At 43.2% G+C, this 27777-nt stretch overlaps 3 protein-coding genes and 1 pseudogene across 5 annotated transcripts; 2 read left to right on the forward strand and 2 right to left on the reverse strand.

The window, feature by feature from the left end:
• Positions 1-301: 301 nt before the first annotated feature.
• On the reverse strand, positions 302-4547 carry LOC100826487 (dual-specificity RNA methyltransferase RlmN). Of its 2 annotated transcripts, none has more exons than XM_024457756.1 (8): positions 4348-4547; positions 4085-4250; positions 3389-3499; positions 3061-3195; positions 2311-2415; positions 1553-1623; positions 1362-1461; positions 302-839 (listed from the first exon to the last, which is right to left on the reverse strand). In XM_024457756.1, the coding sequence occupies exons 1-8, from the start codon at positions 4464-4466 to the stop codon at positions 597-599; spliced, it is 1050 nt and encodes a 349-aa protein (XP_024313524.1). In that variant the 5' UTR covers positions 4467-4547; the 3' UTR covers positions 302-596. The 2 variants fall into 2 exon arrangements, with proteins under 2 accessions (XP_024313524.1, XP_003558557.1); XM_003558509.4 differs by having other exon boundaries at positions 1553-1722; positions 4348-4545.
• A 701-nt stretch (positions 4548-5248) lies between these two features.
• LOC100834769 lies at positions 5249-6020 on the reverse strand (annotated as a pseudogene).
• Positions 6021-18616: 12596 nt separating this feature from the next.
• On the forward strand, positions 18617-22111 carry LOC100826801 (mitochondrial outer membrane protein porin 5). The gene is made up of 6 exons (XM_003558510.4): positions 18617-18804; positions 18907-18974; positions 20778-20888; positions 20973-21059; positions 21132-21340; positions 21418-22111. Exons 1-6 carry the CDS (start codon positions 18753-18755, stop codon positions 21722-21724), a joined length of 834 nt encoding a protein of 277 aa, XP_003558558.1. The 5' UTR covers positions 18617-18752; the 3' UTR covers positions 21725-22111.
• A 141-nt stretch (positions 22112-22252) lies between these two features.
• On the forward strand, positions 22253-26606 carry LOC100827313 (adenylyl-sulfate kinase 3). Of its 2 annotated transcripts, XM_003558511.4 has the most exons (7): positions 22253-22970; positions 23759-23899; positions 24738-24887; positions 24962-25080; positions 25150-25234; positions 25375-25421; positions 26114-26606. In XM_003558511.4, exons 1-7 carry the CDS (start codon positions 22781-22783, stop codon positions 26210-26212), a joined length of 831 nt encoding a protein of 276 aa, XP_003558559.1. In that variant the 5' UTR covers positions 22253-22780; the 3' UTR covers positions 26213-26606. The 2 variants fall into 2 exon arrangements, with proteins under 2 accessions (XP_003558559.1, XP_014752802.1); XM_014897316.2 differs by lacking the exon at positions 23759-23899.
• The last annotated feature ends 1171 nt before the right edge of the window (positions 26607-27777 follow it).

Genomic DNA, 27777 nt, shown 5'->3' on the forward strand with positions numbered 1-27777 from the left:
CGCACAGCTCATGTGCTGCGCCCATGCCAGTGATGCCACGGCACATGATTCCACTAGTAGCAAGCTCCAGGCATCACGCGTGCACCACCATAACGTTTCCACCTCCAGGCATCGAACCCACCGATGGAACGGAGTCAACATGATAAGATTTTCACATACATCTATATACTAAGTCATGTCAACAAAGGATGTCTCAATTTTGACTAAATTTTGAATGCATCTATATACTAAGTCATGTCTAGATACATCCAAATTTTGACAAACTTAAGACATCTTTTGTTGGACGGAGGGAGTATCTAAGTTTGATGGCAGATAAACATCGATACAGGCCATGTGACGCCACTATATGTTCATTGCAAGGCTTACACAGCATTACCCTCATTTACATTACCAAGTTAACACATCTCCAGGGTCTGTGCAATTGTGTTAACAGCAAAAATGTGTTTTCCAAGATGGAAGGGAAACACCACAATGGCCAAAATCAGGACTATATCTTAGAGCTTGGTTAAAACTATAGTGCTAGTTACCATCATGTGATGATTCTAATTGGTAACGATGATTTTTGTTGATATAGTAAAAGTTGACAGACGGAGAGATCAGATCCTGAGGTCTTCGATATCTGACAGAAGGGTGGCTCCACCTGCCGATCTTTCATCAGGGAGGCTAACTACCAATTGACCACAAGCACCGGCTATGTCTTGACCCATCTCTTGGCGAACTGTGGTTCTGATGCTGTAGACGCCTCTTAGGACCTTCTGAAACTTCTTCACGCTCTGGTCACTGCTTGTCTTGAAATTGCTCGATGAGCCAATTGGATTAAATGGTATCAGATTAACAACCTGTCAGTGATTACAAGAACAGAGTGCTGGTCAATTTCAATTTGTGGTTGTTAAGTCTTAAGATGAAGATATAAAAGCAAAATCAAAAAGCCCTCAAAATTCATTGTGCTCAAAATTATGTGTTGCTGACTAGAACAAAAACTGATTTGAAGCACACATTCATTTCTCACGCAGTTGAGATGGTTGCAAGCAGGTTACAAAAAAGGAGGACCAAAAAGAGATGACAGTCTCATAGATGCAGACTAAAGATATGCATGAACTCTGGTACCTCAAGGAAATTTGGAGGACCAGACTAACTAAACAAAGAGGTCAAATGCAAACAAACAGGTAATGACTGAACAATAAAGATCACCACCAGCAAGCGTAGTGTGGAACCATAAACATCCAGGGTAAATAACTAAGTGCAGTGCAACTAGATGCATGGAAATGTTTTCTGATCAAATAAAGTAAGAATAATAATAAAGAGTATTCAGGAATTCATGATAAATCATAGTAACACTGCTACAAAAGAAAGTATCTCACCGCTTTAAACGTTTCAAGGAGTTTACCAAGCTGGTGGGCATGCTGCTCCTGATCGTTAACCCCATCAAGCATAATGTACTCAATAAAAATTGTCTGCTTGCTGCGATGGAACATAAAAGTGGTCAATGAAACTTAAAATTATTTATTAAAAAGTTTGGCCCTCACAAGTCATCGCATTTGTGTAATCTTACCTCTCGTTCTGATAGGATTGTAATGCATTCATTAGCTTTCCTAAAGGAAAGGCTCGTGCAGCAGGCATTATCTGACAACGTATGTCTTGGTCAGGAGCATGCAATGACACAGCTAAATTGATATTTGGAAGATCATTGTTGAACTTGTTGATGGAATGGATAATCCCAACCTGCAGTACACCATATAATACTACAATATAGACTGGGATTTACAACGGTTGCTCCAAATTAAACCCTAAATGATATTCTTTCAGCTGCTCCAATCCTAAACTAAACTCAATTCTTCAACTAAATGTCAGCAGGACATACTTATACCATGATCAATCATATAGATAATCACAAAAATAATATAAGTCAAAAGCATGCAAACACATGAGCATAAATTAATGTCAAGTTATCTGCATAGAGAAGTCTTCACCAGACAAAATGGTAGGAACCATCTGCTATACTGCAATGCAAGCCTGAGCAGCAGAGACTGAAAGCAGCTTCATTAATAGGTGGGGGAGAGGGGGCTACATCTTAAAAAGAGAGCAACATGTTATGTGTGCACAAAAAATATACACAGGGTAAAGAATTTCACACTAGTGAACAGAATACTGGGCACTCAATAGATTGAAGAATGAGACTTCAACATGTAGTAGGAGAATTTGAAGTATACTGGGTGCTCAAAATATATATATTCAGAACATCATTTGAGGTGTTTAAGAAGGTCAGCTACTGATAGAAACGAGGTTTGAACATGCAAAGGATCTACTTACAGTAGATACAGTAATTCTCTTGGGTGAAAGCTGAAATGGAGGTCCTGTCAAGACATGGATTGCTTCAACCACAGCAGTATAGTTGTTTAATGGCTCCCCCATTCCCTGCAAAACAGCAGAGGAAGATCATAAATGGAAGTCATCTAGAGAAGACCAAGAACAAATTGTTTAGACATCAAATCTACCAATGTTCTTGCAAAGATATGGCACAACTCACCAAATTTGGATAATAGTGTCTGTATAGATAATGATGGGTACAGATCTCAAGGCACGTCGTATGGGTGAGAGAGTGGAAGCACTCACCCATACAAGGTACCAACAGTTTTTCCAGCAATAATTTACTTGCAGAAATGTTGATGAACACATGTACTACGAAGCACAGCGACTGTAGTTTCCTTAGAAAGGAATACATCTATCTAACTCATGTCATGAAATTAAATACAAATCCCACCTAGCCTCATCCAGCAGACATTTTGCCAATAAAATACATAAAATCTACACAAAAAGACAGTAAGAAAACAACAAAATTACAAAAAAGGCAACACTTGAAAGATGCGACATAGCTCTGCCTTCCTGTCTGTATGTAAACTTTAACGCAAAGTGCACACAAAACGAACAATAACAAAACCAAACAACACAAATTAATCGGGTTAGAACGATGAGAACGTAGAGACCAGTGATTCTAAATCTAAACAATTTCTTTTTGAAAGAATATGAGGAAACTTCCAACAATTTGAAAGTTTAAATTACCATGAAAACAACATTTCGTATTTGGGAATAACGGGATGCATGGACCAACTGCTCCACAATTTCTCCAGAGGACAGATTGCTTTTGAAGCCCATTGTTCCAGTAGCACAGAATCTACAGCCCATCTTGCACCCTACCTGTGTAGAAGCGAAGTGAGTACAAGTAAACAGAAAGTCACAAGCTTAACAAGGATCGTGGTATGCTGTTGCACATAAAGTTACCAGCAGGTCACCAGAAGCAGCAATGGCAAAACAACTTAAGCCATTAGAACAAGTTTTTATGTTCTTGCTAAAGCACTGGCCATCCAATGTGGAACGCGAATATATCTACCTGTGATGATACACACAGCGTTGAACGCACTCCTCCAGGGCGAGGTTTCCCGTCATACTTCCCCAGTCGTGTATCATATCGCATGACCACTGCTTCTACAGATTCCCCATTCTAGATTGACAAAAATTGAAGTGTGATAAGTCGATGTCATTTGATAATAGAAGTAAGAACAAGCAAACAATCAAAATAGACTTTGCCACACAAAAAAAGAGAGCAAAATCATTGGACAACAGCAGAAATAAAAAAGATGGTGGTTTACACGCAAGCAAGCAAATCAAGTCAAATTGGCATCGGTGACGAAATGGAGCTAACACTACGGCATGCATGCAGTACTGCAAAATAACATTAAAGAGTTCAATTTTTTTTATTTTTTTTTGGGATGATTAGCAAACTAACACAACACACACCGTCATAAGTCCAGCTTTGTGTCAAGAGTACAATGATCCAGGGCAAGTAGCTTATCTAGAGAGAGAAAACACATGCTAGATATTACCGCATAAGAACTGATATTATGCAGTCAGGCAAATGGGATGCAAGTGTGCGGGGAAACAGTGAGATAATGAGGAAAGCTGAAACCCTCTGTGAACACAAAATCATCAGTAGCTTCTAAACGTGGGGCGCAGGGTATAAATGTACACTGCAGGACTAAAATGGGCATCCCCAAATTTGGTCCAACGAAAGTAGCTAAACAATCACCTGGAGGCGGATGAGCAACTTGGTGGTGGTGCGGTCCTTGGATTCCGCGGCGGCAGTGAGCGTTGACGTGGTCGGCCGGAACTTGTTCCGCAGGAGAGCGTACGCGGCCGCCGGAAGCGACGGGACACCGTCAAGGTCCCCACACCTAGGGTTCTGCAGCACGTACCTGAACACGCAAACGCAGATAACACCAACACTCAGATGAGTGAGGAGGAGGGGTAGGATGTGGCGTGCGCGTAGGGTTCCAGGGATGAGAGATGTACTTCCAAATAAGGGGGATGAAGTGGGGGGAGATGCCGGCGCCGTCGAACTCCGCGCGGATGTAGGCGGCGTCGAACACGGAGCGGCGCGGCGGCGGCGATGAAGACGACGACGACGCCATAAGGATTTGGCGGAGCGGAGGGGGGGAATGGGAAGGGGTCCGAGGTGAGAGGGTGGGGGAAATAGCGGCGTATGGCTGAAGCAATCTGTGGGTTTTGGGGGTTTTTGACGGGGGCCATTATTTCGAAATGAAACTGCCGGTGCTGGTGAAAGGCGTTGTCGCTCAGATTTAACAAGACAATTTTTTTCTCTAAAAAAAACAAGAGAATTTTTTAAGGGCAACCAGAGCAAATTTAGAATCGAACCAAACAGTCTAATGAGATGCTTTCGTGTAATAATAACAAAACAATGCTTAAAGGAGCAGCAATCTTCTACTGCGTGCAGAGGTATCGGCTATGCAAAAAAAAGGCAGAAAAATGCTGAGGGCCATATCATAAATTTGCAACATATTGGAACAGATACAAATCAATGAGTATTTTGCATGTTGAACATACTTGATCCATCGATGCAGGAACTCATACTGTTTTGTTACAGACACTTCACTCCGAAGGAAAGAAGAGAACATATTGAATCCAACAACAAGTTCAATGGATCCTACATGAAGTGAACTGATACTATTCAGTACAGACACTTAGATTCAATTCAAGTGGAAACCAAAACATCATCCAAATAAAAATTCTAGATAAGATGCCATTCAAGCTGTGTCACAGCCATATAGTCAACATTTCATACCAATGAAACCAAGTACATGGCCAGCTAGCCATCCCAAACAACTGACAACGATGCAAAACATAACCATCACCTAGTCAACGAAAATCACTCCAGGCAACAAGGTAACTACAGTTACAACAATGCTTCAACTTTTGCAATCTGCTCTTCTTCAGTTAGCGGGGCTGGCGTACAGTTTGTCTGATCGTAAAGGTCATGCTTCCATTTTTCTTCTTGGTCACCAGCAGCCTGATACATGTTGTTTCTCCCATCATATGAGTTGTTAAACCTGTCTCTGTCTCTTCCCCCTCTACCAGCAAAACGCCCCCTTGAATCATAGCCATTTCTCTGACCAGCACTCCTGTAATCAGAAAAACCCCACCTGGTACCCCGATCATCTGGCCTTACGAATTCCCGTGAGTGGTGACTTCTCCTTTCTTCTCCCATTCCAGAGAGCCCAGGTTGATCAGGTTTACGTGATCTTGAATCCGGTTCTGTAACAGCGGCAGATCCTTGCTCCTCAAGTGGCATTCCCATCTCCCTAAATGCTGGCCTCCTCTTGGCAGCAGGAGCTTCTTCCTCCAACTGAAAAAATCCATCATGCTTCCATGTAGACTCGACATCACTCTGTTGGTGAACCTGCTCAGCCTTTCCCTGCAAACTATGTCCCTCGGACTTGTGTTTATCTCTATCACCAAGATGTTCCTTTGATCTCTTTGTCTTCCATATTCTTTAAAATAAAATGAAACTTGTCATTTGCAGTTCTAACGGGAGGAGTGGCATTATAGACTGTGCACTCCCTCCAAAATGGTCAGCCTGGGTTCCGGCAGGTTTTGCATCCTCAGGTACCTTGTAAGTTGTAACTCGGATACCCAATAACTTCGACGAGGTGCTTGTGGGCAAGCATATGCCGTCTTCGCTGGCCTGGAGGTGTTACCTGGCAAAGGGGAGCATGGGCTCCGTAGCAGACGAGTCCTCAGCCGCTGCGACTTCTGTCCAGTGGGACCAGAGGGTAAGGCTTTTGAATATTTGTTAGCATGGTTCAATTAAAACAAACCAAAAGCATGTCACATGCTTACATTGCATCATGGCATAATTTTCCTTGTATTGGATTGTGCGTTTATGTGTGTGTATGTTTGCTTTGTTTAGTTCTTCCGGAGTGCGATCTTTGTTCGTGTGACGATTGTAACCCATACTCCGGTGAAGAAGGCAAGTTCACTTTGATCATTCACCTATTATTTTATTATGCACTAGATGTTTTATTAGTTGCATTGATAGGACTATTATTGTATCTATGCTAGCTATGAATTCCTAGTAGTATAGATTACCCCTTGAAAGGGCATTTCTCTCCTAAGTGGTTTTGGTGGTGATGACAATGCGTTGTGTGGACTAATCATGTGTTAAGTTTTTCAGATTTGATATCAAATGGCGCAAAACTATTCGATGCCCTCAAGATTGGAAAAGAAGCGTAGTGGAGTTTAGCGGCGTTTTCATTTATTGAGTCGTAGGAACTCTGTACTATTAAGAGGGAGTCCACATGGGAAGGTAATGGGTGAATCGCTTTTCACGTACACAAACATACATTTTGCACCCACATAAAGCCTACCAAAAAGTGAGAGAACAATTTTCTTCTTCTAAGTGTTGTGCCTGTGTTTACTCGGGTCCGGAAATTCCAGTGGAGTTCCAGGCGACCGGAACTTCCACCCAACCTCCGGACCAGCTCCGTGATGCTACTGGAATCCTATATGGATTTCTGAAGGTTGAGCCGGAACTGGGCCGGAACTTCCGGTGAAGAGCGGAAGTTCCGCCCCTAGAACTCGCAGTGCATACGGTTAGATTTTGGGAAGTCCATGTAAATAACCCTTCGTCCCCAACGGGTATTCTGCCCGAGCACGAAGCCAAGAACAGCCCACTCTCACCCAAGAACTCCATAAGCTTCAATCTACTAGATCTCCCTCCATAGAGTTTCCCCCTTGTTGATTCTTTGAGGATTGGAGGAGAAGAGCTAGATCTAGGGTTTCACCAAGTCACAAAGTTGATTCTCCTTGTTTTCTCTTGTGAATTTCGTTTCTCTTGGGCTTTTGGGAGCCCTAGACGGAAGCGGTTGCCTTGAGCTCTCCCTTGGTCTGAGGAGCTCGGGGATTGGATTGGGAGCCTCCAATTGAATCGTGGAGCTAGCCCCGGTCAAGTTTGTAAGGGTTTGGACTTCGCCCCCAAGAAAGCCACTAGTGGAACTCACCTCACCTTTGTGGTGTTGTGAGAGCTCATCCCACCTTTGTGGTGTGGCGAGTTGGAGAATAGAGTGAGCCTTTGTGGCGTCTCTACCTTTGTGGTAGAGCACTCCTACAAACGGAGACGTACACCGATCCTAATAAGGTGGAACTTCGGTGAAATCTTCGTCTCCGCGTGTGGTATCATTTTGCTCTTTACATTCTTGCTATTTATTGTTGCTTCAGCTATTGCACTTCATACTAGGGTTGCATTCACTTTAGAGAATCTAGTAAACCCTAGGATTAAGTGCTTTGTATCTTTCAAGAAAAGAAAAACAAAACGTAAAATTTGTTAGTCGCCTATTCCCCCCCCCCCCATCCCCTCTAGTCGACCATAGCGATCTTTCACCCCTGCCATTACCTTTCCACCAATTGCCATTGTAGGTAGTTGAATGCTATGCTATGTTAGTAACGTGAGTGGAATCATCACATTACGATGTTATTGTGGCTATAGAGAAAAAACTATGTTTTCTTAGTGTAAGGCAAAACAAGTAATTTAATGAATCATCCTGGGTGGGCTGCTTTGAGATTTTGAGATGTCATGCGACGCCAGGTCCATTTCTATGGGTCCATTTCTATGAGTCGTCTCTCCGTGGATTCGGGGGCGCCTGCGTCGCAAATGTGGAATGCCACCCGGGGTATCCAGAGACTTGACTAGTTCCTTGTTTAGTAGCTTCCAGTACAACCACATGCTAATATGAGCTCTGGCTTGATTGAGTAAGTTGTATGAATCCAGATCCGAGGGATTGTGTAGTTGTAACCGTGTAGGTGGGAATGTAGGTCCCTCAGGTGGTCTGGGGGATTACCGCTGAAAGTCATGTAATCGATGTCGTTGCTACTTTACCCTGAGGACAGCAAGGGATTAACACGTCTATTTCTTGTGGATAAAAGTGTACAACCTCTCGACAGTGTCAAACTAAGTACTTAGCCGTGTCTCCGGTTACGGACAAATTTGAGCAACTAGATTTGGAAACTGTAAGGAATGTCTTACTCATTCTAATTTCCTAATAAAATGAACGGTTTGAACTTAGGATAGGAGCATTCGGTGTGTCTACCCGGTGTCCAATAGATTAATAGGAGCATTGGTGTGTCTACCCAATGTCCAAAAGTGAGAAAACTATTTTGTTTAAAACTGATAGGATTAAACAATGAGGCTTTTATGCAAATAGTCCAAACCCCCACCTAGCCAAATATTGCATGTAATTGATAGGTCTGTTATAACACTTTAGTGAACTTGACAATACATTTAATGTATTGACTCCCTAGTGGCTGCAACGTTTAATGTTGCAGGTGTTACATGTGAAGAGTAAGGTACGATTTGTTAGGGTTGCGAGTTTACATTCCAACATGTTTCGACTGTGTAGTTGTTATGGGACTCTTGTATCTTCTACTTTCGATTGCAAGACCTGCGGGGATTTGCAAGGGTTTTTAAGTCACAAGTTTGGTTCTTTATACATTTATTTGTGAACTTTATTTGTGTGTAGTTTGATCGATACTTTTATTTATGCCATTTGTGTCATTGCTTTGAACTATTGTGACCTTTTTAGGTCCTTATGCTTTGATACATTTTGTGTAAGACATGTTCTTTATATGCTTAAGATGTAATAGCTTGTCATGTGCTTAATGTTCACTTTGTGATATGCTTTGTGACTTTTATGACTGGCTATATCTCATATGTGCTTTATATCTATATCATGTCTTGCTAATCATGTGTGGAGACGTTTTCAGTTTTACCTTTGTAGAATTTGCCCCATCACATGATCTATTTGGCAAAGGTATGCCCTTCGTGGGATTGTTTGTGGGACATGGTTAACCTTTATATGCATGAGTCTTAATAGCTTAAGTCATTTGGTGTTATTTTGTTTTACTCTATACCTATGACTTGCTATGCTTTTATGATCTATTCTTTCATGCATATTTGTTCCATGCCTATATCATGTCTTCCTAATCTTGTGTGGAGATGTTGTCCATTTTTTGCCCTTATAGAATTGCTCCATCACAAGATCTCATTGCAAAAAGTATGATTTCAATTGTTGGATTTATCTAACCCATTATGCTTCATGGAAGCATTGTTCTATATATTGTTGGATAAGTCCATGTAGGGTTCATTCACTTTTGTTATGCCTCTTGAAGGTATGCTCTATATCTTGTATGAATGATCCCTTACATATCTTTGTGAAGCTCTCATTGAAATATCCTTAATCCTTTGCAATTGAGTTGTTGGTTTATAAAATCTAGGGGGAGCGTTGATCCTAGAGTATGTGCACTTCGCATTCCAAAAGCAAATTGAAATGGTGCATATATCTAGGGGGAGCCCTTCTATATTTTATATCCCTTTGCCTTAAGCTTTATTGTTATATCTTATTGCAAATCGTTGTGTAGTCATCAAACACCGAAAAGGGGGAGATTGAAAGGGCATTTTGATCCCTAAGTGTTTTGGTGTTAATGACAACATGACTCGTGGACTAACCGTGTGCTCGAGTGTTTCAGATGTGAGATCAAATGGCACAAGACGGTTCGTTGTCCTCAAAAAGGAAAGAAGCGTAGAAGGATTTACGGTTTTTTATTTATATTGAGTCGTATGAAATCCGTACTATTAAGAGGGAGTCCACATGGGAAAGGTTTGGGTGAATCAACTTCACGTACACAAATCTACTATATTTGCACCCACATAAAGCCGTTTCCTTAGTGGGAGAGAGACCACCTCATAATCTTAGCCTAAGGGTTTTGTGCCTAAATGTCTCCAGGGCGGCAGTGCAGCTCTATCCAGGCCGGTAGTTCCGCCCAGTACCGGAACCGCACCTAAATGCTACTATCTTCTAGCGGTAGTGGGGCGGTACCGGAGCGGTACTACCGCTGGCGGTAGTACCTCTCTGCTACCTCGCACGAAATACACTTAACGGTCAGTTTTTGAGGCGCCCTTTAAATAGGAATCGTCCCCTACCTCGAGACTTCTTCTCCACCAAGCTATTCCTCTCTCCCCTAAATACAAGAGCTTCAAATTCCTAGATCTCCCTCCCTAGTGCTTCCCCACTCTTGATTCTTTGAGGATTGGAGGAGAAGATCTTGATCTAGGGTTTCACCAAATTGAAAAGTTGATTCCCCTTGTTTCCTTTGTGGAGTTTGTTACTCTTGGGATTTTGGGATCCCTAGCCGGAAGGTGTCTCTTCAAAGCCTCCAATCTTGTGAGGAGGTGCTTGAGGATTCGGGAAGGAGCCTCCAATTAAGTTGTGGAGTTGTGCCCTTCTCCTTGTTTGTAAGGGTTCAGCGTTCGCCCTCAAGAAACCACTAATGGAACTCACCTCACTTTTGTGGTGTTGTGAGAGCTCATCCCACCTTTGCGGTGTGGTGAGTTGGAGAATAGAATGAGCCTTTGTGGCGCCTTTACCTTTGTGGTAGAACACTCCTCCAAACGGAGACATACACCGACCCCAATAGGTGGAACTCCGGTGAAATCTTCGTCTCCCCGTGTTGTATCATTTTTGCCCCTTTACTTACTCGCAAAGCTTAATTGTTTATCTTGTGCTTCGGCTTTCAAGCAAGTTTCAATTGATTATCTATTACTTGTGCATGTGCTTCGGCTATTGCATCATACTAGGGGTGTTCATCATTTAGACGTTTTAGTGAACCATGTATTGATGCGTGTATTCCATAGAAATGAAAAGAAAAGGTAAAATTTGTTAGTCGCCTATTTACCCCCCCCCCTCTAGTCGACCATACCGAACTTTCAGACGTCGGTGTCGGTGTTGCTAGGAGGCGATAGCGGCGGGAAACTCGTAGAGGAATCAGGGACAGAGGAGGAGGGGAGGGGTACTCCAGCTAGGAGGAGGCAACGGCGGGAAACCCCTAGTGGAATCATGGACGGAGGAGAGGGGAGGACCGGAGGAGCGACGGGAGGGTGGGTGAGAGAATCAGGAGAAGCCGCGATGCTTTGGGAGCAGTCGTGTAGTGAACGGTAGCGATAAGTACACGCCAACGGGTCTGATTAAAACGCGTGGACGCTAAAACGTACCAGAAGATTCTCTGCCCTTTAGAGGAGAGAAAGAATTTTTTTTTTGGGGGGGGGGTCCGGTTACAAGTTACATTTGCTTCTTTGGCAGTTGGATGGGTCCAGACATGGGCCAAAAATCGTGAACAGGTTGGACGAAATCAATGCAACAGATCTAGGCTACGGCTGCAATGGGTCATTAGTAGTCGGGGCCTCATTATTTAGAAAGCTAAGAGGTAGCCGGAGCCCAGGTCACTTTTCTCGGGTCCAAGTTGGGCTATGTGATTTTATCTGGGCCACGTGACCGTTTGGGCGCGGATACACGAAGGAAATGCTCTGAGAATAGATGGCGTGGAGCCCAGCGATAACGATCCTATGCGGCCCGCGCTTGCGCTCTAAAATCTCGGCCCGGCGGAATTGACTTTTTGGATGATTCGGTGGTGGAGAGTGGCGTCTAAGTTGGCCCAGTTAGGGCTTAGTTCAGCTCAGTAACAGGCTAACAGCTCACCTGTGGCCCAATTAAGGCGGGACATTCCCCATTCCTTCTCTACAAGACCAACACCAACTCACCAACACCACCACCAGTGTCCAGTTGTCCACCGTGGCACCAAGCACATGCAAAAAACCCTAGCAGGCTCCCTCCGCGCAAAAACCCTAGCAGAGGCCCCCCTCCGCGAGGCATCCTCCTCCGCCTCCGATCCATTGCAATGGCGAGGCTGCGGTCAGCGTCCACCTCCCTCTGGCGCATCCTCCGCCGCTGCTCCTTTGGGTCAGCCGCCGTGACCCCCGATCTCGGCGGAGCCGTCTCGCGCATGTCGGGTTTGTCCTTACCTTGTTCCTGACCCCCGATCATGTCCGTCTTCCCCTCTAGTGTCCTGGTGTATGATCGCCGGATCACCCAACCACGGATCACCGTCGTAGCGAGAGAGATACAGAAGACAGGGATGGATTTTGTATTCCCACAGATCCCCACAGTCCTATTCCGTGTTTGATTTGATCCCTCCACGGTTGCTGACTAGCTGCGAGTTGAGATGATTTTGATGCGGCGTGTGGTACAATTCTAGTTGCCTAAGGGTTTAATTGGTCTCCTTGATCGTTTAGGTGTTGGGGGTAGTATACCTGTACTGCTGTCTGCTGGTGCTATTTTTCTGACTTGCTAGACTCGTTAAGCTCCGTAATGTGTATTACACTGAGAAATCGTTGAGCTGCATGGTTAAATTGTGAAGGATATGTGATTAAGACTTGAAAACAGTCCATCACGGTTCATTTTAGGATGTGATCTGATATAGATTACGTTGTTTAACTTTGAGCTGAGAAAATTTGATGTGGTAGTCCATTTCCTTGTTTAATTAGTTAGTGGGATGTGCTGAGCTGCAGATATTATCTGACTGATTCACTGATAACATCATATTATGAACCACCATGTGAATAGTGTTTGTGATTATGACCCCTGAGCAGCATCACCTCTTGTTCATGTCATACTACCTCCGTCCCGAAATAAGTGACGTGGATTTGTATAAGAATCTATACAAATTCATGTCACTTATTTTGGGACGGAGGGAGTATATGTTTGCATTGGCATACACAAATAGTAAATATCTACTGTTTTGAAGCGCATTTTCAAATGCGTGTATGAATATAAAATTATGTATCCTTTCAATGTGTCTATTGCGTTAAATCTGTAGCATCTGATTCCAAGCCGAAAAAGCGTGTGGTTATGGCAGCTTAATTGTTTCGTGATGACTGTAGTGAACATTTTCTGTGTTGCTGAAAGCAAGAAAGAATATATAAATGCTCATTGTCTTTTGCTGCATCCTGTGGCAGCAGGGGAGCCTAGGCGGTACTTATTCACTGATGTACCTGGAGTACTTAAATATACAACGACAGCTGAGGCGCCTGTGCCGACAGAAGCTTCTGTACCGACTACACCTCAAGGATACCCAATGTAAGTCCATACATCGTATTGCTTTTTAATTTTGCTGTCATATCTGCCTTGTTCAACTCAGGCAATGTCCTAGTCAGATGTATTCCATTTATTTATAGTCTGGGCCAGAGTTTGCTTGAATAGATGTATCCTTATTAAAATGCTGAGCTGAGATATAATAGTTGACATGTCGCTGTAAATATCTTAAAATGACACATGGCAATAGGGGTATCAACTAATGCAGATTATATCTCAACCTCAGGTATTTTGGGGGGCTCTGCAAATTCCCTGATGATATTGTTGAAACACCAGATGTGTACTTTGAGAAGAACACGCTGATCATGAAGGTGAAACAGGACCGTCTCATCATCGCTAGAGGTGGTAGGGGACAGGGATATATGATTCCAGAAGCATCAAGAGCGTTTATTTGGAATGGGGTGGTACTGCCTTACATTCTTCACTCTCACAATATCTCGTCGAAGGGGCTTTTCACTAAAGAAAACTTGGTCATGATGAGTAGGCTGGGCCTTCCTGCATTTAAGGAGATCAACAGTGTTGGAAGTATTGAACTGACAGAGTCCCAGAAAAATGAAGACATTAAGGACGCATTGACCTACTTTATTGAGAAGGCTTGTGCAACTCTTGGCATTGAGATTGCATAGCTTCCAATGGAAATGCAGGATCTGTATGAATTCGCACGGAGTTCTCCTGATGGTGAACAAATCATCACTGACCCTGCATTGCTTTCAAGAGAAAGTCGAGCATTGCTCATCCTCAGAATTTTTGGGTTCATCAAGGAGATGCTGTCACGCACAATTGTTGACAGCAATATCAGTTTTCCTCACAATACCAGTTTTGATCACAGACTTAGTGCAGCAATGGCCAACCTGTCTGGTAAAGAGCCAATCTTTGAGGTTGATCGCTTTTACTTGGAGCTTCCTTACACCAGTGCCTCGCTTTGGGCGCCTAAGTGGACCACTAGCATCGGTTCTAGTTTCCTTAAACCGTTTATTGGAAGAATGGGGCTTAAGAAGCTGGCAACACAAGGAATCAAAGATGATGGTAAAGGGCTTCTTTGGGTTCACCGCAACGCGGTGGTCCACTGGATGGATGAAGAGATTATCCTTCTCATCAAACAGATTGCTGCAGCTGAAGGTATTATCATCCCGGACCATAATCTGAGTGACGTGCTGGACTTATTGCAGTACGAGTTTCCAGTTTTCTTGCGGGAGGCGGTGAGACTTTTCAGAAAGCTGAATTGGGACTCACATCTTGATCTTTGGTCCTTGTTTGCAAGTCCTTTAAAGTGGGGGGCCCATTTAAAGTGAATTATCCTCAGGTAAATCAGGTTTTTCTTTGGCTTGTTTGTCTGTTGGGTGTGAATTGTGTAGTTTCTCATTGGTTCTGTGTGCTTGCTGCAGGTTCTCTGAAAATACTGTTGGGGCATGAAGGTGAAATGATTTGGGGGTATGCAGTGCATTGTGGATTTTTGGGGATGCAGTGCAATATTTTACTCTAGAGAATGCTTCCGAAAGTAGTAAGTAGCAAATAGCCCTGTAGCGATGTTGACAATCTAGAATTTAGTGGATGCTCCATTGCTAGCTAGATGATCCTCTGCATGTACTGGCCAGATGATCCTCTGCATGTGCTGGCTGCTTATAGCTAGCTCTCTGTCTATGTACGAAACGTACGTCCATGGCTATAACTGAGAGAATGTGCGTGTACAGTGCTAGGCGATCGATGCCAATGTACCGGCTTGTCCAATTAACTCTTTCTGTTTCGTCTGCTTTCCATTTGCTGTCGTGCATCTGTTTTCCCAGTCATATCCGTCCCAACGTGAAATATAATGGATTGTTTTGAGGATCTATTCTTGTTTTCCATTTGCTGTCGTGCATCTGTTTTAAGGATGGTTTCGATCTGTTTCATTTCTGACGTGCGTAAAACTTTTATCCTCGACGGCTCTTCTCCTCACCAATCCGGTGCAATTCAGCTGCTCGCATTACTGCTAGACTGTAGCTTGATGCTGACAATGAAGAATGTAGTCCATGCTGGAGCATGTCTCCACTGTTTGCTCCTAATTGCCGAGATTCCTTCTGCAGCTCCAGTACCAAGTCTGTTTTGCATCACACACGCGTCAGCATGTAGATGCGGTTGTAGAACTGCTAGAACCTGATGTGGTCAGAAGAAAGTAAAAGAGAGACGACACCAAAACCATAGAAAAATGCTTCATGCACCAACATGTCAATCACGAATCGACCGCCAGACGCAACATCAACACAGAACCTAATGAAAAATGCCGAATCATCCGCAAGAAGCAACATACATGAACAAGGAACAACACAGCAAGAAGCAGGGAATGTCTGTAAAAATACCACTACACCCAAGGTGCCGGACTCTCTGAGTGAGATAGTTCACATCCATTTTCCGTCTAGCATGCATTAATTAATTATACCATGTTTACACCGTGTCATAGTCAAAGAAATTAGCCTTGATCACATTCACCAATCATTTCTCTTTTCTCTAAATTTTGTTCAGTTTTCTGATGGCCGTCGTCAAGGTGACCAATTTTATTTTGTACTACTAAATTCAGGGGATTAATTTGTTGTGCTATTCAAGACGACCGAGAAATCTGTTTCTGCACAAGTTGACCAAGCTGTACACATCTTCTAAAATTTGCCTACTCAATTTTCACCGTACGTATAAAGAATCAACTTTTCAAAGTCGTTGATCAACTTAATTAGAGGTGCAGTAAGACTTTTAAGCCAGACTAGCTTAGAGAGGTAACAGTAAGGTGTGTCAAAAATAAAAGAGTGAATTTCATTTTTTATTGTCAAGTTTCAGTTTTTTAAAACTTTGTCCCTATTTAGTGAGATTTTCTTTTTTACCCCCATTTAGCAAAAGTTGTGCACTAATTATCCAACTTAAGCTTTTAACCCGAATTTCCTCTGTTCTAACGAGCGGATCGTGCCATCTAGTTCGACCTCATCGCCGTCAATGCTACCGAATCTGAGGCGGCTGCTGATCGCCAATGTGTGCCTCGGCCCTGGGACGTCTCATGGCCTTGCAAAAGATAGCCTAGTCCATGCAACCCCCGACCGATCCAACAAAAGCCAACAAGTGTAGGAGGAGTACTAATTATTTGATTGCATCTGACTCTGATTCTTCCTCCTCTCCTAATCCAACTCTGCATTTGTCGCCGTCGTTGTCGTCGTCTTCCTCCTCCACCCCCTTGATTCATGAAGCTCCTGCCAATGGCGGTGGCCGGTGGTGGCTCTACCTCTTTGCCTACAACTAGACCGTCTTCTTCGGATGGTCCGCTCCCGATCCATCTATCCATGGCATGGATTGGATCTCTCTTGCTGCCTTTCCCTTGGTTTTGGCCATGAAGATCAATTCTTGGATTCTTTATAGGGCGCAGGTGTACAACGCGGTCTCGGCTGCCAAAACTTAAATAGGATTTCATTTTTCATTTTTTGAGTGAATTTCATTTACTAAAAAAATTAAATGGGGTCATTTGTGACAAAACCTTTGCTAAATGGGGTAAAAAACGAAAATCTCACTAAATGGGACGTCAAAAACAACCTAAAACTTGGATGTCAAAAATGGAATTCACTCAAAATAAAAGCTTAGAGGTAACATGAAGACTATTAAGTTATCCTTTCTAGATTTCAGGGGCCAACTAGACTGAAAATCGACCCCATAGTTGAGAGCAAAAAAGAAAACAAACTACTACTAAGTGGGTTTCCGAGTATATAGGACTGCATATATACGCGATTACTACGTGACTACGTGTATATACGTACCGATGAATTCGGAGGGCACGAGGCCGTTGGAGAAGCGACCGGTGGGGACGTGGTTGGTGTAATCCTTGCCGTAGGGAGCATGGTTTGCCTTGATCATCGTGTCGATCGAGGCTGTTGTTGTTGCCAGGGTCCACGATGGATCGAGTCGCCGAACACCAGCACCGCCGTCACCTTCCGCTGCTGCCTCCTCTGCTACATCGTTCGTCTCGCACATCGCTGTTACCGCCGCCGCCATGGCGCGCGACGACGATGGACATCACCACGGCTACGATGATTAGCTCCTGCAGACCAATTACCTCTCCCCATCGTTGCTGCTAAGTGATCTGCTAGCTGTGTGTGGTTGGGCTCAACTAAAGCAGCTCCGAGCTAGCTGCAATGGAGGACATACATTTTATTTATTTACTTATTAAAGAGAGCGGCCACTCGGATTTTATTAAAAGAAACCATAGTGTCTCGGGAGGACATACGTTTGGAATACTTAGGGCATCTTCAAGGATGAATAGTCAAATAGACATGGCATCCGTCCATGTCGACAACTGTCACTCCGACGGATACATGTCAAATGGACATTCCATCTGTCTACTTGATACATGTCCAAACACATGTCAAAAGCTTTTTCTTTATTTTTGTGCCAATATGCCTACGTGGCTTGTTCGCGGACAATGTCTAGACTTGCCAAATCAATGTCAAATTTGGCTTGAGTATAGCATGTCCACGGACAAATGGACACATGGCATTGATTTGGCAAGTCCCATTAGGTTGGTTTTTTTTGTCCACAGACAAAACCGGACGGATGTCATTGATTTGGCAAGTCCCCTTAGAAATGCCCATTAATTGCCTCTCTATTTATATGTATGTATAATTTCGATGGAGCTATAAGCTAAATTAGCAAGAGGGTACAGTTGGAGTTGAGATGGAAGCCGGTGCCAATGTGCAATGCCGTCTCTTTAACTGCATAGCATATGGTTGCGCATGTTCATTCGTTAGAAGTTAGATGATGGATGGAGCATGCAAAGATGGCGATCGACTCAATTGATGGTCGTGATTTTTTTTCCTTATCGGATTGTTTGATTCGCATGATTGTATTTCATTGGGCATTTTAAGAAGTCATTTGCACTGATTTTCTATTCCGCCTAACAAAAGATGTCTCAAATTTGAATTTATCTAGACATGACTCAGTGTACAGATGCATTCAAATTTAGTCAAAGTTTAGACATTCTTTGTTTGACGGAGGAAGTATAAAAAATGTTTAACTTATTATGTTTTTTCTATGTAAATTTGATACAAATTTAATGTTGCAAGATTCAAGTGTTTTTTTATAGGAATGTTCAGGTGGGTTTTACGTTGCAATCTTATACTGCGCTGTAGCTTTTTCTAGTCTTACGTTGGGCTCTAGATATTTCCTCGCGAAGGATAATCTGGAGCGTAAGATCTCCGGATCGCAAGATCGTGCGGGCCTCAGGCTGCAAATCGCCAAACCAACCCCCTCTCCTGGTCTCGTCTTTCTTTCGTCGCGCCCACACAATACAAGTGGCCGAACGGAACGCGGTGGAATCTCTGACCTCTCCCTTTTCCTTGTCTTCGGCGCCCGCCTCCTCCCCATTCTCCACCTCCGCGCCCCCTTCCCCAAGCCGCCGCCGCCGCCGTCGTCGCCATGGCCATGAAGGGACCCGGCCTCTTCACCGACATCGGCAAGAAGGCCAAGGGTGTGTCTCCTCTCCGCCCTCTTCCTCCTCCTCCTTCTCTTCTGTTTCTCTCATCTCTCTAATCTGTCTGGTCTTTTCCGTGTGGGGTTTTGTGATCTGCAGATCTGCTCACGAGGGACTACACCTACGACCAGAAGCTGACCGTCTCCACCGTCAGCTCCTCCGGAGTGGTAAGGATTCGGTCGATCCCATCGCGCTCGTACGATTCGATGATGTTGGGCTCGCGTCGGCCTGTTTGAGGTCGGAACCTACGATCTAGTTACGGCTCTGGCTTCTTCCTCAGCCCTGTACAGACCTTCCGTATGTGATGCTTGCTAGATGTGGCTTGTGTTATCACTTTCGCGCCGATTGGATTCCGGGTTTCTCTAGTACTTCTATTGCTTGGATTCTTCGTGGTTGTTGCATCCGCATGTTGGTATGTTGAATTTGAATGGTGGTCATGTTTGGTACCCCCTATGTGTTAGCTGTGCGGTTGCCTGATGGGAGATGGGAATTTTGTCCTATCCTTGTTGAGCAATGTAGTTACTTGTTGCCTAAAGTTGATTGGGGAAACAAGACCATCAAATTCCACTTGCGCATAGGGAGGACTCGTGGCCACTCAGAGTGGTTGATCCGCCACAGTTGGCAGACTCTGTTGTTGGCTTCTTCGTGCCCACGGTTATTTCACACCCCTTTTTATGAACGATTATGCAAGGGTATGGACTATGAAGCAATAGAGTTGGCCCTTGAATTGCTAGATTTGGTGATTTTACTGTTTAGTGGGTTCTATTGGCGCAGTGCTGTCTTTAGTCCTGCTGAGTATGCGCTTAGTTTCTGAGATGGAACACAAATTACGGCTACAAGGCAATTTGAGATTTGAGAACTTGTTAAGTCTATGTCAAGGTGATGCCTTCATCGTTGCTCTGAAGCATTCCTTTTGAAAAGTCTAGTTGTGCAGTATGACCTTTGATTAGTTTGTATCTGGCACAACGTGTATCGGCACAGTGCTCAGTCGTATGATTTCTATAGTCCATTCTCACGCAATTACCTATGATTATTTCATTAGCCAAACTCGTCAGTGGAAGTGTCGGACCCACATGTATCGGCATCATTTGCTCGATAGTGTTATTTCGGTAGTCCATTCCCACTTGATATATCTTTCGTTATTTCATTTACCAAACTCTCATCATGTAACCATCGGACTAACACAAACATCATTCCGGACTAAAATAGTTAAGCGTGTTAACACTTTAGATTCGATACATCCAAAGGTTGAACTTGACACTTTGACGATGCACAGTACATAGACATACTTTCTGCCCCTTCTCATTTTATGTGTATTCAAAACTTGATTTCTTCAATTGGTATTTTGAACGATCCTGGTTACTTACTATAGTGGGAGATTTCTCTAGCATAAAACTATACTCATTAGATGTCTTAGTTTGATCTTGGATGTTACTGATTTAACAAAAAAAGAAGTTTTACTCGCTAGCATATCTTTTCAAATGCATGTGAGTTTTTGAGGAATCTAAATGTTTTGATAAGACTTGAGACCAATCCTGCTTACCAGGTCACATTTATCAAGAGCCCTTCCCCAAACATGGAATTCTAATATTTATAGGGTCTCAATAGTTCAGTAGCGATTGTTCTGATCATTGCAATACCAATTGAATGTTTTACTGGTATGGTTGGCTTACATTGCTTTCTTCTCATTATGTTCTCATATTATTTATTTCCCCATGTGCTCGTATACTATTGACATGAAATCAGTGATCATATCTTTGACCAGTGTACTAAAGGAGAGTTCTTCGTTTTGGCTGTCAAGTTAGACTAAGCCTCTATATCCTTGTTTTGTTGCACTTCGTCAGATCCTTACTCACCTTTATGCTTATGTTACTTGCAATGATAATACTTGTGTGCTGCTGTTTGTGCTATCTGAATATAATTGCCCTTAGTGAACCTGTGTGTCATGGATTTTGTTCTTGATTTTTCAGGGCCTCACTTCCACAGCTGTGAAGAAAGGAGGGCTTTATTCTCTTGATGTCAGCTCAGTTTACAAGTATAAGAATACTCTTGTTGATGTTAAAGTGGATACAGAATCAAATGTTAGTGATGTCGATACTCATATATATGTTTGTCATCTTTGTAGCCTTTGGCTATCTGTAACAAATTTTATATTGTATTTGCAGATCTCTACTACCTTGACTGTCTTGGATGTCCTGCCATCCACAAAGCTTGTGACATCCGTCAAGTTGCCTGACTACAATTCTGGAAAGGTAGTTTCAGTTTGTGTCAATTTCTGGCTGTTGAATTGAGAACAGTTCATGAGCTGATTTCTTTCTGAACAGGTGGAGGCGCAATACTTCCATGAGAATGCAAGTTTTGCTACCGCCGTTGGCATGAAGCCCTCTCCCGTGGTTGAATTTTCTGGGACAGTTGGCCCTAAAGGACTGGCCTTTGGTGCAGAAGCTGCGTTTGACACTTCTTCAGGAAAGTTCACCAAGTACAGCGCTGGGATAGGTGTAACCAAGCCAGACTTTCATGCTGCATTTATTCTGTAAGTCCATGCTTTGCTGTGATTTGTCATGCATTGAGGTTGGAACTGGCATTAACACGTTACGCCAACATGTACAGGGCCGACAAAGGTGACACCATCAAAGTGTCAGGGGTGTATCACCTTGATGAGAAGCAGAAGACTTCAGCTGTTGCTGAATTTACCCGAAAGCTCTCAACAAATGACAACACACTGACCGTTGGTGGCCTCTACACGGTTGACGCTCAGACAGCTGTGAAGGCAAGGCTCAACAACACTGGAAAGCTTGCTGCCCTTCTCCAGCACGAGGTTAAACCGAAGTCACTCTTGACAATATCTGGTGAATTCGACACCAAGGCCTTGGACAGAGCACCCAAGTTTGGCCTGTCACTCGCACTCAAGCCTTGATCAGGTCATACGTGGTTGATGGCGATCAAATTTCGGATTCTTTGGTTGTTTTTGCAAAGCTATGGCCAATAATTTGTTCCGCAGACCTGTTCTGTTAAATCACCGAGGGAGGTTTTGGCGCTCTGTGGACAGGATCCGATGGGCCTTCACCTGGAATTTGACCATCCTTTTTGTTTCGTTGATGAAAGCACCTCGTCGGTCGGTCATTGATAGATATACGCAGGTTGTTTCTTTCTACTGTGAGTTCTGACTAGCTTTCGCAGTAGTTAGTTTCTTGCCGAAGCTACATGTGATTTTTCATGCGGTGTTAATTGATTTTCCTGCTCGCACAGGTTTACTGCTTGTTTGAGTATCAATTCATTCTTTCCATATATCATTTCTTGTGCGGATGCAAATGTTCCTTGTTTTCTCTTTGCCCTTTGAAAACTTGAGGCGATAAGTATTTTCGTGAAAGCAAGCGTTTGATACAGTAGTTCGTCAACAGCTAAAGGATTTTCGTGAAAGCAATCGTGTGATACAGTAGTTCTTCAACAGCTATATTCGCCCGTTGAGCTCTTGGTTTGGATATCTCTATTCTGTCATACAGATCATGCTTTGAATACGCATTCATCATCTTCTTCAGCAGCTATATTTTCCCACTGAGCTCTTGATTTGGATCCCTGTTATGGATACACATACACATGATACTTCGGAATTTGAATGTCTGTCTCATGGGCTCATGGCAAAATCGTGTTAGGAAATCTGTGTCATGTCGAGGTAAAAGAAAAGATGGCACGCAAGCAAATGCCCATCGTCTATCGTGAGTTCGTGACCATCACGCACCCACCCGCCCCATGCTGCGCTGTCCTTGGGTTCTTCCCCACTCCACGGCTCCACCTCCCTCGTCAGCTCCCAACAACCACAGGATTCCACCGTCGTGCTACATCGCGCGTCCCGCTTGCCCACTCCTCCTCCGCCGCCGCCCGCAAGCAACACCCCTCCCACTCGAGATCCAAGGCAAGCTCCCTCCTTCGCTCGCGCCCCCGCCTGACCTCCGCAATGCCCCGCTCCTGACCCATGTCCTCTCTCTCGATCCCGCCTCCGCTCCTGCGGGCGTCGCCCTCGCTAACGGCAGCGGCGAAGTGGAGGAAGGGCGCGGTGCGCGTGCGCGTGCGCACTTCAGTCCCGGCATTGGACGGCGACGGCGGGTGCGCGGGGAGCGGGATGGAGCAGCAGCACCACCAAGGGGACGCCTCCGGCAGCGCAGGTTCGTTGCGTTTGTGTGTTTGTCTCCCATTGGAGGCTCGCTCATTGGGTTGGCTGCGGGGCCAGTCTCTCAGTGACTGCTAGAGCTTGGGAATCTCCAAAAGGGGGTGCGTAGGATAGTGGAACCACGCACACGCGTGCGTGGTGTTTAGCGTATCATATTCCTATCCACTGGCTGCTTTATATACTCCGTGGTGTTACGGTTATGAGGGGATACTGATAAAAACGTAGGATCGAGGGTGTTGTGGACAATCACATGTTCATTGCTGAGAGATTAGTGGTGGAAGTAAACGTGTGGAACTGTAATCGAGCATTTGAGCCACCGGCACACGTGACCGCAATGCTGTTTGATTTTTTTTTGGTTTGGGTGGAGGGGAAGATTTGATTTGAACCATCTGTCCAGCGGTAAACTAGTAACAATGTAATTGGCTGAGCTGTAGAGGTTAATTTACTTACAGTTTATCGAGACCGCGCATGCGAGTAATGATGACCTCAGATTAAAGTGTGATTTCACTTAATGTGTACCATCTATGGAATTTAGGGTAAAGAGGGAATGAAAACTTTAAAACCTGTCTGGTTGATGGCCAAGTTGGCAGCAATAGGATGAAGAATAAGCAGAGAAAGACGTAAAACTCATTGCATTTGGTTTTCTGTCTGGATTGCGTGAAACAAATACACTCCTTGGCTATTTCGATGTAGTTTATCCTTTTCTATACGGGCTTCATACTTGTTTGCAACCCAACAACAGGAATAGAATCACGCTAACCATTTCTTGGTACCCATTATCAGTGCGAGAGAAGCCTGTCATGTCAAACATTGGGAAATCGACTAATATTCTATGGCATGATTGCCCAATTGGACAACCTGAGAGACAGAAATTGCTGGGGCAAAAAGGATGTGTCATATGGATCACAGGACTCAGTGGTTCAGGTACATTTTTAGTGGGCTTGGTTTACACCTGGTGTCACCTTTTCACCTTCTTGGTCAAGTTTCTATGTCACAATTGTCTTTTCTTTTTTCTGTCAAAATGATTCCTTTCTGTTATGGGCACGATGATTTTTCCTGTTATTTTTGTGTTAGAACATAAGAATTAATCGTTCAAATCGAGCATTCAATCTTGATCAATAAGTTCATGATGGTTCAGAGATGTTTACCTATTAGTTTTAAAATATGTTGGACCAAATCAAGCTTACGATATTAGCATTTACGCAATCTAGACACTTCTACTATAAGCTGATAGGCTTGTGTGAGTGGTTATGCTCACATTAGTTCGGTGTCTACTCTATAGGCATCTGACGTATTGATGACCATGAGTCCATGATTATGCAGAATGTAGTGTTGCTATGTCGAAACAAGAACTTTTACAGGTCAGTACATTGTTTAGGTACCACCTTCATAATCACTATGACAGCTATCACTTATGTTGTATTGGCATCAGTATGTGATCTTCACTTTCGCCTTGCACTAGATCATTTTGAAGTTCATTTTTGTTGTCTTCTAGCATTTTCCTTTAGTAGATAATGATGTATTAACACCATACTATCTGGGGAGTATGATTTTGGTCTATGTGGTAGTTTTCCCAAGCCTGTGGCTCTGAGCTATCTCCTGAGTTGTCTTTCTGTCTAAAAGTAAAATATGAACATATTTCAGTTGATCATGGAGTATCATAAACCACAACTAGGGATATCTTGATTCTCTTGTAGCTTCAAAAGTATCCAACACATAAGGAAGGCATTTACAAGGACCTGCAATGTTTATAATATGTCAGGGAAAAGTACCCTTGCATGTGCCTTGAGCCGGGAATTACACTGCAGAGGCCACCACACCTATGTCCTTGATGGTGACAACCTCAGACATGGCCTAAATCGGGATCTAAGCTTCAAGGCAGAAGACCGTACAGAAAATATACGGAGAGTTGGTAAGTTCTGACAATTAAGACCATTCATTAGAGACAGTTTAATACCTTTATTACAGTTCTATTATTTTGTGCAGGAGAAGTGGCAAAGCTTTTTGCAGATGCTGGTACCATATGCATTGCTAGTTTGATATCTCCCTACAGGAGAGACCGTGATGCATGCCGAGCTCTACTTCCGGATTCTAGATTTATTGAAGTATGCTTATCTTATGATTCTTTGAAGCATTGTTAATGTTAATCATCTAACACCACACAAGCTGTATAGGTATTTATGGATTTGCCACTAGAAATTTGTGAAGCTCGTGATCCTAAAGGTCTATACAAGCTTGCACGCACAGGAAAGATTAAAGGTATGGACAGACGTTGAACCTCTTTTAAACATTTAAATTTCCATATTTTAGTGCATTCGTTGTTAACTAAAAGACCTTACATGCTAAAAGTACAAAAGGCTATCTATTTTGTACTTTAAACATTGCCTTCTGACAAACAGGTTTTACTGGAGTTGATGATCCATATGAATCACCAGTGAATAGTGAGGTGAGCTTATGACCGTACCTCGCCTTCCTTCCAATTGGGGTGAATCATCATTTTGATAGTATCTTCAGTATTGGGCGATAGGTTGTTGTGGGACACATGACACCAGTGTGACGATTCTTTGAGCATGGCTGGTGTGATTGAGTCTAATGTATATCTATTACTGTCTTTTTTTTGCGGGAGTATCTGCCGCTATTAATTCTAGTGATCATTATTCACTAAATAAATGGCACATATATATATTTTTTTTAAATTGAACATAGTCAGTGAGTTTATTAATGTTTTCTTGTGTTAGTGTGCCCAATATTGGTTACTTGGTGAGTATGATAGGAGTAAACGTTGCTATTTAGCTATGTGCTAATGCATTATGGGAGCCATTGAGATCCAAGACTTGTGTGATTTGCCAGTTCTCCCTAGTTTGATTTAAGCCGCAGAAAATAAAATTGTACTCTTAAGGCCACACTTCTTACTTCTTGAACCTGGGGTACATGTTTTTGAACCTGAGATACATGTCGATCAACCATATAGGTTTCATCTGAATTGTTGATTTACTCCAGACAACAATTCTGATATGCTAGATGGCTCATCAATCATCGCCCAGCAATTCCCTTAAGGCCTTAACCCTGTACTGCTACTGCTACCATGTAAAATGAAAATTTAGCAATTTGCTTTATAAACTTTATGATCTTCTGCAGATAGTAATTAAGATGGAAGATGGGGAATGCCCTTCACCCAAAGCAATGGCCAATCAAGTCCTGTGCTACCTTGAAGAGAACGGCTATTTGCAGGCTTAGCATATTTGAGAAGATCGATTTCATTCTTCTGTGTCCATAACTCATGGACACAAGTATGTTCCGTTTGGTCCAGAATAAGAGGTGTTGTTATTCAAGCAACAAGCCACCTTTCGGGAAGAAGGGGGCACAAATTCATTCGTTATACAGTCCTGTATTACTCGTTTCTTGTGTATTTGTGCTATTATAGCTGTAATTTATTGACAATCTCATTTCGTCACAAAGGGTGTATGAGTCGTGTTGATTCTTAGTAATTTATTCAGGCTCTCAAAAGTACAGATAAATTGTGCCTTTTCCCCCACAATGCTTGTTTCACACAGATTTAAATTCTGAGAAGAAAATGTAACACCAGCTATACTTTTCTTTCCTGGCAAACAAGATGCTACGTTTTGAGTTACCTCACTGTTTCACTGCTGTCAATTTTCTAGTCTAACACGGTACTCCCTCCGATCCATATTAATTGTCTCAAATTTACCCAAATATAGATGTATTTATGCCTAAAAGCGTCTAGATACATGTAATATTTCGACAATTAATATGGATCGGAGGAATTAAATCTCATTGTAAAACATGAAAAAATATTATTGTTCACAAAAAAAGATAGTCCTCACTCCACGGTGACTGTTGCATTCGCATCATATATACGTGGAGCACCAATATCTTCTCTGATCCGCTGGTGCTGTTTCTCAGGTGTGCAGATTTCATTCTTCCGTCATTCTCAACTACAGCTCCGGCAATCATGAGCATGAAAGCAGTGAGAGCACCGAGACAGCGGAGCCACAGAGCAGCCAGGAAATGGACGCCCCACATGTAATCTGGTGTCAGTACAGCTGACCAGCAGCTGATCTTAGTTTGACGGACCATTCATCAGACAGTACGACATGATCACTTGCAAAGTCGCTCATCCTCGGTGATTGGTGGGCTCCCCATTTGGCTGCCGGTGTCGTTCAATTCTCCGAAGCTTCAGATCTTGGCAGGCATGCATACATGTGGTCTGAACTCTGAACTGAAGTCTGAATCTCTTTCTGAGTCTCAAAAGAAAATAAGTCTGAATACCTTTCTGAGTTCTGACCACTTGTATCTCCTACTTGGAAAGAGGAAAAGAATGGACTATCCGACTATGCATGGGTGGTGGTGACTGGTGAGGTTTGGGCAAGATCACATTACACCAAGTCCAGCCCAAGTTACCTAACTAACATAAACAAACAACCGAGCTTCCAAAAGATAGAACATTGTTTCTTTGTCAAAGTTCAACATTTTACCATATTCTTTTTAGGAATAATAATAGTGTCAATAGTTACAAAAATCACAACCACTAGAACGTGCTTTTGAGTTTTGAATACGAGTCGATAAGGTAATAATTTTGTGTAACGTGACTCACTCGTGTACAATTGAAAAAAAAAAATACTCCCTCTGATTCATAGAAAGTGTCGCCCATTTTGTACTAAGTACAAAGTTTGTACTCCTTCCGTGCCATATTAAGTGACGAAATATTACATGTATCTAAACGTTTTTTAGATATAGATACATCCATATTTGGACAAATTCGAGTCACTTAATATGAGACG

This window comes from Brachypodium distachyon, chromosome 1 (assembly GCF_000005505.3).
Source record: "Brachypodium distachyon strain Bd21 chromosome 1, Brachypodium_distachyon_v3.0, whole genome shotgun sequence".
Classification (NCBI taxonomy): domain Eukaryota; kingdom Viridiplantae; phylum Streptophyta; class Magnoliopsida; order Poales; family Poaceae; genus Brachypodium; species Brachypodium distachyon.